We start from the raw sequence: 9,167 nt of genomic DNA, 5'->3' as shown, positions 1-9,167 counted from the left end.
GTAAAAAAGTTTTTTTTTTTTTTTTTTTTTAAGCATTGATATTATTAAAGATTGATAATAAGACATATGTTAAACTGCAGACTGGAGGAATGACTGCTGACATGGACAAATTAAGTTTCAATGTATATTTAAATAGACAAGTTTATTTAAATTGTTATAGTATTTCACAATATTACTGCTTTTGTTTCAAAGCACAACGACGTCTTTTAAAAACATTATAAAACATCATACCGACCCCAAACTTTTGAACGGTATTGTTCCCCCACACTAAAATGTATATTATTTAGTTTTTTATTCAGGGAACTGGGTTTGGTAGCGTATTATATATGAGCTCCAAGCAACAGATGTGTGGACGTTCCTGGAACAGACTCGAAGCAAAATTATATATTTAGAAATTGACAATCAAAAAGTGTTGCACGGCAGATACTTTTATTAGTGGTTTTTTTTTTTTTTTTTTTTTTTTTATGCAAGTAACGTTCATAGAACATCCATTAACTAATAAGTGCTGCTATCATAAAGCAGTTAAACACTGCTCAAATAGGGAGTTGGCAATAGCTATTCATGTTATTTTCTGATGCTTGAACTTATTTCATCTATTGCTTATATGTTCTCTCATCAACCTTTCACACACACACACACACACACACGCGCGCGCGTTTTGGTTCAGTCTGAATGTAATTCCTGCTGTGCAAGTACAAGGATAGTGTAGTAAATTACATACATCAAGTCTGAAAACATCTGGTTTCAGCAATCAAGTTCAGAGTGCAGTTCATTTGTAGAAAATCTGGGAAATAGGAAACAACGGTAGCATAAAACTACCAGGTTCATTTGAAATGTTGCTATTTTGCACAATTCAAATTAAGTAACTATACATGTGAGGTGAGTTTTGTACTACAATGTGAGGATGTACTTTTATATATATATATATATATATATATATATATATATATATATATATATATGTATGGTTTATGCTTCGAATAATGGCCCATAAAAATGTGTGAAAGTTCAGCTAATATGTTTCCATGATACTTGAGTGTCTACTATTTATAACATAAGCAAATGGGGAAAAATTAAAACCAATATGTTTGACTATTGTGAGGGTTGATACTGATGGTGATACTGACCCCTTAAAACCATTAGACAACAATAACGAAACACATTCAAAACAAGCAGCACAAAGACAGAATTTGACTTGTACTGTAAAAGCAGAAGAGCCTCAAAATAATCTTTTATTATGCCTCACTAAAAAAATAAGACTTGAGTCACTGCAGCAGAAAACTTTGCAGAAGAGCATTTCCTTCCAGAGGAGGAACAAAATTAAAGGGGTGTCTCAAGAGCTACAACTCAGAAACACATTTCAGTGCGGCAAATTAACATGAAACCTATACATCTGCATGTACATAAATTAAATTAATAAAAACATTTCTAGTAATTGATACAATGTATACAGAATCTGCAAGCCCTTAAGTAGTTTTAATTCCAAGCACTTAAACTCAACCCTTAAAACACAGATCTGTGAATTTGCTACCCAGCATGTGAGCGAAAACCTCGCTTGAGTCATAAATAATTTATTCATCAATAAGAAACATATTACATATATTGAATTTGAACTCATAGGTTTTAGAACTATAAGATCAGGCAACATCAGCACCCTGAACTTCATGTGAGAGGAGAGGAGGTATATCTGTTGTGCCTCAGCTCATGTAGGTCAACACGACTGACTGAATGGGCTCTCGGCACACCGGACACAACTTGTTCCGGTTCTTTAATTTCTTGGCGCAAGTGTAGCAAGCCATAAGGTGTCCAGTTCTTCCGTGGACAATGCAGCCATTCTTGGGGCGACTTTGACAGATGACGCAGGGCTCAAGGCAGGTGGCGGGCAGGCAGGCCTCCAGGCTGTTGTAGCGCTCTAGCTCGGGGGTCTCTTCCTGGCTGCTGCCCCCACCAGAAGAGGTTGAGGGCTGCGATGACGAGGTCTGAGATTCGGTTAGGGAGCCGGAGGCAGTGGAAGAGATTAATTCGTCTTTAGCGACGCCGGGAGATTGCGAGCACTTGCCGTCGGGCATGTCCACTCCTTCGTCTGTTTCTGGAAGAGGGCTTGAGGGTTTGGTAGGGAGCAGTTTGTCATCTGAGACTGAGCTGGGAGTTGTGGGGATGCTGGCGTCTTCTGTGCTGGGTTGATTGTTAGTGGAGGTGTTTTCACTGCTGGAGTATGTTTCTGGAAGCCAACCAGGTCGGACTTTCCAGCAGCTTTTGCAATTCCGAGGAAGAGGAGGGTTGAGCTCGTTACATCCGGCACACTTCCAGTAGTCCTGAGTGAACACATTGTTAGCTTAGATTATTACATTTTTCATGCTTTTGAAAAACAAAAACAAAAGCCTGTTTAAATTTGTGGGTCAGAGAAAGGATGAAAATGGACATGAAAAAAATGGGTTTGGTGCAAATAGCTTGCACTAGAATTAAAAGAGGACTTTTGAAAAAAAAAATTTAAATATGGCCCCATTGAAGTCAGCATAGCATGTAATTTCTTAATACACATTCCTGGTCATATCATGCACACTTAATCAGTGGACATAGTTCATAAGAAAAAACATGTCATCATGATCTTTCAACAAAATGTAATAACTTGCAGCATCTCTGCAACAGCTGTCCTTTTTGGCAGGCTCACAAATGCTTTTTCTTTCACCCCCTGCTTTTCACAATCCAATCTAATCCTGATAAAGAAGTCCAGTTTAAATGTTACGTACTGCCTCGGTTATCTCGGTATCCTCATCAAACGAATCTTCCTCCTCAGCAAAGATTGTGACTTCATACACCTGAATAAGCAAATACAGAATTGCAGTGAGTTGAGACTGTTAAACAGGTTCGGTTAGTTAGATCATCAGTTAATCTCTCTCTAAATAGAACAGGAGTTTGAGCTGAAACCTCGTTCTCTCCTGGCAATGAATCCTCATCGTTCTCACTGTAGGCGTCAGAGTCTACAGACTCCACCTCAAACTCCACACTGAAGTTATCAGAGTCAGAGTCCACACTTTCATCACTGCCCTCACTGTGAGTGATACCTACATCCTGTAAAACCAATAAAACACCGCTTAGAAAGGGCCGAATGACAGCGCAAAAAGAAAAGTTACAGTTGCTAGTAAACCAAAACAATGTGAATGGACATTTGAAGGTGCTACTCACAGAGTTGCTTTGTGCGTCCGAAGACTCACTGTTCCCCCTCTCCCGGTGCAGGCCGCCAATCACACACCAAGACAGGCTGTCATCAAATGTCAGGGAGAAGCTGTCGGACTTGTGCCTCTTTCTGCGTTCCCTGGGCTCGTCTTCAGCTGAAGTACTCTCTATAGAAAGGACAAAGTAAGTTTAGCACCAAAAGTTATTTTTTGACACAAGAACACGCCCCCTTATGACTGTCTAAAGGTTTTCACATAAGTGAACCACACTGTTCTGTAGGCTTTACAAACATTTCAAATCGGTTTCTTTTTCATTATGTTAAACATAAACTTAAGTGTTTGGCTGATGTTCCTGTTACATGCATTCAACTTTGGACACTTATGGGCCAAGCAGGAGCAATGCTCAGAGCAATAACCCTATTATAATGGTACATCGGGTATGGCTTCCTCAACAAACTGCCTTTGTGTGCATACTTGAGGTTTAAAAATGGGCCATTGAAGAGTAGCAGTCATCTGAGCACATTCTGCACTGCCTCCAGATCTCAGTGTCCTTTTGAGATGTTTACAGTGACAGAGAGAGCAGTCATTACGGTACCACATGTTTACCCACATACAGTCCTCTGTCAGGACTGAAGGGATAGTAGGATATGAACAGTCATGAGGGACAGTTTCCCCTGCTCAGTGGTTGAGACTGATATAATGTAGAACAAATGAACAGTTCTTGAAAGAGGACAAATCTCCCACGAGAAATAAACTATGTCTGAAACAATGACATCTAAATGCCAAATTGTATCTAAATCAACTGATGGTACACATGTTAAAATATGTTTACTTTTAGTTAGATCAAACAGCAATTATTTTTTCAAAATGAACACACTAGTTCAGGCTGAGCTAGAAAAATGCTTTTTGACAAGCCCTTCCTGTTCATTCAGGAACTACGTCAAGACTAGAATAAACAGCTCTATCTGAAATCCTATCTAACCCAGCTGATGAAGCGTGCGCTTTCATACAACACTCAACAGGACATAGCTGCTGTGTCTTTTGCTCTGTGGTGTGTGTGCTTACCAGGATCACTGCTTCTCCTCCTCCTGCGCTGCTGCTGTGAGGTAGATGAGCGAGAGTCTGAATCAGTGTCCTAGAACAGACAGTGGGGTTTCAGTCATGCTTCGATCTCAAACACAGCAGGGGCTCTATAAAAGCCATTCAAGCACAAACACAGCACTGCCAGGGTAACGCTGTGCAATGGGTCAATACTCTGTGGTTCTAAGTGTGTGAGCATAAAATAACGTTTACCCCGGGCCCTCGATCTGGTTCACTTAGACTTCTGGGTTCAGAGAAGGTGGAATGAGTATCTGTGAAAGGAAACAAAGACAGTTTTAACACAAACGACATAGATAAGAATATTGCTTTTAAAATAAAAAAAAAGGTTTAACGATCATAGTACCTGGATTTTTAACTGTAATAAGGTTTCTGTTAATCAATGCAAAGAGAGCTCTGGAAAAAAAAATTACATGAAAATCACAACTGAAACTTTCGTGTTCATATAGCAAATTTCACTTTCAATTCTTAAAAAGAAAAACGGTTTGCATATGAAAAGAGGAATATATACTTATATGTGCTTTTTCTATCTACACTTGCCCAAAGGTATCCAAATACCTTCTGCAGCAATTTCATATTTTAAACAGGTGACAACAGACCCTTTCAGAGTGAGAAGGTCAAATGACCAGAAAGCTGCCACCTGTTGCTTTAAAGCCCCACCCTGATAATCCCAGAGGTCATTGGTACTACAGCTGCTCAGCCTTAGAGAAAACACAAAGTCATTACACACCGGGGCTCTTTGACGGAGAAGCTGTTCACCCCGAGAACAGCACCAAGAGGATCCTCTCCACAGTGAACAATGTGTTGCTGCTGCTTGTCGTACAACTCCTTGCTCATGATATACTTCCCTAAATAAAACATAACCTAAAAACACAGAGAGAGAACTTGTTTAGGGATCAACAGGGAAAGCATTTCCTGAACCAGATTGAGTGTTGACAAAGAATGGTAAAGACGTGGTTATATAAAATTTCAACATAGATGAGTAATACATTCCTGTTAAGCCGGGCTCACACTACAGGAAATCTCACGCAGCAGATTTTTGCTCTGATTCTTGGAGGAGAAACTCGGGGCTAAATCAGACAAAAAATCCTGTAGGGTGAGCCCGGCTTTAGTCAGACAACCAGAACTTCCACCCATAATAAAAATAAAAATAAAAAAATAAAAAAATATAAAATTACTCATTACTCAACATCAAATAAAGAGTAAAAGGGATAGAAATTATTTATATTATCAAAGGCTACTGCCATGCTGTCAGTTCATTTGATTTGTTGATAAGATGTTCTCAGTGGTTTCTAACTAGCCTTATCTGACACTAAATGATTCATGTCCTTCCTTTTAAGGTTTATTTCGTCTCCCTTTTCTTTTTTTTTTAACACATTCTATCATCCTTAAATCAAAATCTTCATAAGTCTTTAGCCTGATCACTACAAAAGTAATAAACTGCAATGCAATATTTGAATTGTTTTTCATCTGTGGCCCAAACTGAAGCGTAATACTTTTGGTGAGGGGGGTAGTTCAAATCCCTAACCGTAAGAATGAACAATGGAAGAAGAATTTCTTGCATAGGCAAATGCCACAAATGAAAGGTCACTGAACAAAGGCAGTAACTAAATATAATTCAACACCACTGCCCTACATACATTTACTTAATATTTGCAAGTTTAACTAAAAACACAAATGAGCAGCAACACCTGAAACTGGAGAAGGATTATTTTTAGCCTATAATGTCTATAAAACACCACAGGCATTTGACCACAAACTCATTTCAGAAACTCTAAAAATGTGTCAATGCCATAAGTGCTTATATAAAAAAATTATACACACAACATAAAGCAGGGTTCAGCATTACTAACACAACTGGCAAACATCCAATTATATATACAGCCATGTATGCATGGCTTTTATACTCCTAATCAAAAGTCTGTGGTAAAGATTTTTTTTTAAAGAAATAAATACTTGAATTCAACAAGGATGCATGAACTTGATCAAAAGTGGCAGTAAAGACATTTATAATCTTACAGAAGTCTTTTGAAATAAATGTTGTTCAAAGTAGTAATTATAATAATAAACACAGTAAAAAAAAAAAAAAAAAAGATTGATAATTAATTAAAAATGAAATAAAAAAAAGCACCAAATCAGCATATCAGAATGATTTCTAAAGGATTATGACACTGAAGGCTGGAGTAATGGCTGCTGAAAAAAATCAGCTTCGCCAACACAGGAATAAATTGCACTTTAAAATATATTCAAATAGAAAAAAATATATACATTTTTAATTGAAATAATATTTCAAAATGTTACTCTTTTTTTATTGTATTTCTAGTCAAATAAATGCAGTTTTGGTAAGCTTAAGAGACTACATAGGATATCTTCCCAACCATAAACTTCTGAAAATTAGTTTATATCAGATGAAATGGACTCCTCACCTCCTTCATGGTGAAAACCTCTTTATCTGCACCTGCATCCTCTAACAGGCTTTTCAGCTGCGCTTTTGGTCTTACCTAAAGTTACATTTAATAAAACTCAGTCATTTCAAGGTATAGAAACACACTTAAATACACAAAGGCGCACCTTGAATTCAACATTACCAGTTTTTCGTTGTCAACCTTGTTGATCTGAGAACTGCTTAAACAACTTTCTGTTCCCATTTTGGTAGTCATCTGTAAAAATAGACAAGAGTTAGATTTTACATACAACCATTTTAAGCCAATTGAGTACACATGCAAGCTTCAGAATGAACCTTACCTGTGCAAATGGAGGTAAATTGGCTATTCTAGCTAAAAATCTTCTATATATACTCTGCTACCTGTACATAAAGTGCCTGAGCTCTGGGTTAGTGTGGAGTGGGAGCCGGTTGAGACGAGAGCCGGTCTCTGTTTTAAACAGACGCACAGAGACATGTCAGGGCTAGAATCCACCGCACCGATCATCATGTCCAGGGAGGGATCTAGCATGACATGTCAGCGTGACTGGCTTCAGACGCCTAGCGGTAGTAGACGCTCTTTGTTGATTTGTCTGGCTCTCTGTGATCATGCCCGGGCATGTCCCGTCTCACTACACCCGCCCACTGCTGGCTAAGCACTTGGGCTGCAGCTTATCAGCCCAGAGACAGGTGAAATAACAGTGTTTGGACCAAAGCGATGACCCTCCTGGATTATTAACGCCTCTGTTTATTATTATAAATTAATGCAAGAAGACCAAAAGTTGTTCATTACTAACGTCAGTGCTACGGATGCATGGATATCCTTCGAGTAAAGGACAGTGCCATGTTTATATCTCTGCTCTATGGTCAACAAACAGTAACTGTTCATTTAACACACAAAACACAACAACAGTCTCAAGTTTGGTGAATTAACCGAATTTAAACCTGGAATTTCAAATGTGTTTTTTTTTTCTTCCACCAGAGGTAACGTGATAACAGATCGACGTGTAAGAATATTGTTGTTCTACGTAACGTTACGAGATTTACGCTCGAGGTCTTCTGACACGTCAGGATTCAGCGTGACAGATAATAATATTGACAAACGATATGACGAATAACAAAACGAAGTACGTGGTATGCTTTTCTCCAGTTATAGAGCATAACCATGTTATATAAGCCGCAGCTGTTTGTTTACATAATACTAATTTATACACATTTCTTAACAAGCAAAATAGTAACAGTATTTTTAAATACATTACCTAAATCATCCCTTTCTAATGTGGAGTACTGCGCATTTGAAAGACAGGACTACAAACGCGCGCACTCCCGGGTGTCTTATTTCCCGCTGCGGACTAAGTTATCAGGAAAACCCGAGGCTGCAGTAGGCCGCGCTTGCAGCGCTAGCGCAAGGCTAACTGAGGCAAAATATTTTAAGCGACTACGCGGACATTAAAGTGTCATACGGTGTAAAAAAAAATCTCTGGAATGTATAACATGGTTATTTAGATATTTATAGCTTTATATGTGTAATAAATATACTAGAAGGTGCGAAAATTGCTCAACTGAAAGTGTTAATGTCTTACCTTCGGGTGACCGTTGAGCTTGGAGTTCTCCCTCTACTGGCGTCTGTTTGAATTTGAAATGTTCTAGCACGTGCAATGCGCGCGCGGTGTAAACATTACAAAACACGCAAGTTACTGGAAGGCGACTTGGGTATTGTTTAGGCATATCTACATTTGCTGTTCTACTGTTAATGCGATTAAAATAATCGAGTTCAGTTCACATTATATTTAACACGACATTTGTATCCTTATTTTACATTTGTATCCTTATTTTAGTAGCCTGTTGCATCAAACTGGAATAGTTTAGCTCATCAGGTATGAAATATACTTATATTTGTATTTAGTATGAAATAAATATATGAAAATGAATGATAAATGAATATAACATCAAAGTAATACATAAATTAATTTAGCTATATTAGCTACATTTAGGCTATATGTTTTAGATGAATCGTAAGCAGAAACACATTGCATGTTGATGATGGAAACAAACAATTCAAGACAAATAATGATTTATTAACAGATCTCAGTCAAGAGATTAGAGATATGTAGGCTACTTGAAGAAAGTTAGGTTACAAGCAGCACTTTAGATTATTATGCTTTTTTAATGCTTTAAAATGTTTTCATTCTCTCTAAAGTGAAAAGTGAAGTGACATTCAGCCAAGTATGGTGACCCATACTCAGAATTTGTGCTCTGCATTTAACCCATCCGAAATGCACACACACAGAGCAGTGAACACACACACACACACTGTGAGCACACACCCGGAGCAGTGGGCAGCCATTTATGCTGCGGCGCCCGGGGAGCAGTTGGGGGTCCGATGCCTTGCTCAAGGGCACCTAAGTCGTGGTATTGAAGGTGGAGAAAGAACTGTACATGCACTCCCCCCACCTACAATTCCGTCCGGC

At 38.4% G+C, this 9,167-nt stretch overlaps 1 protein-coding gene across 2 annotated transcripts; it reads right to left on the bottom strand.

The window, feature by feature from the left end:
* Positions 1 to 1,189: 1,189 nt before the first annotated feature.
* Positions 1,190 to 8,344, bottom strand: LOC113061966 (E3 ubiquitin-protein ligase Mdm2). Of its 2 annotated transcripts, none has more exons than XM_026231477.1 (11): positions 8,280 to 8,344; positions 6,863 to 6,934; positions 6,701 to 6,775; positions 5,005 to 5,138; positions 4,621 to 4,670; positions 4,470 to 4,528; positions 4,242 to 4,311; positions 3,187 to 3,344; positions 2,929 to 3,072; positions 2,751 to 2,819; positions 1,190 to 2,315 (listed from the first exon to the last, which is right to left on the bottom strand). In XM_026231477.1, the coding sequence occupies exons 2-11, from the start codon at positions 6,932 to 6,934 to the stop codon at positions 1,698 to 1,700; spliced, it is 1,449 nt and encodes a 482-aa protein (XP_026087262.1). In that variant the 5' UTR covers positions 8,280 to 8,344; the 3' UTR covers positions 1,190 to 1,697. The 2 variants fall into 2 exon arrangements, with proteins under 2 accessions (XP_026087262.1, XP_026087258.1); XM_026231473.1 differs by lacking the exon at positions 8,280 to 8,344 and adding an exon at positions 7,020 to 8,267.
* Positions 8,345 to 9,167: the final 823 nt, after the last annotated feature.

Source organism: Carassius auratus, chromosome 4 (genome assembly GCF_003368295.1).
Source record: "Carassius auratus strain Wakin chromosome 4, ASM336829v1, whole genome shotgun sequence".
Taxonomy (NCBI): domain Eukaryota; kingdom Metazoa; phylum Chordata; class Actinopteri; order Cypriniformes; family Cyprinidae; genus Carassius; species Carassius auratus.
Note: the sequence above shows the minus strand (reverse complement) of the source record. Positions and strands in the feature narration are given on the sequence as shown.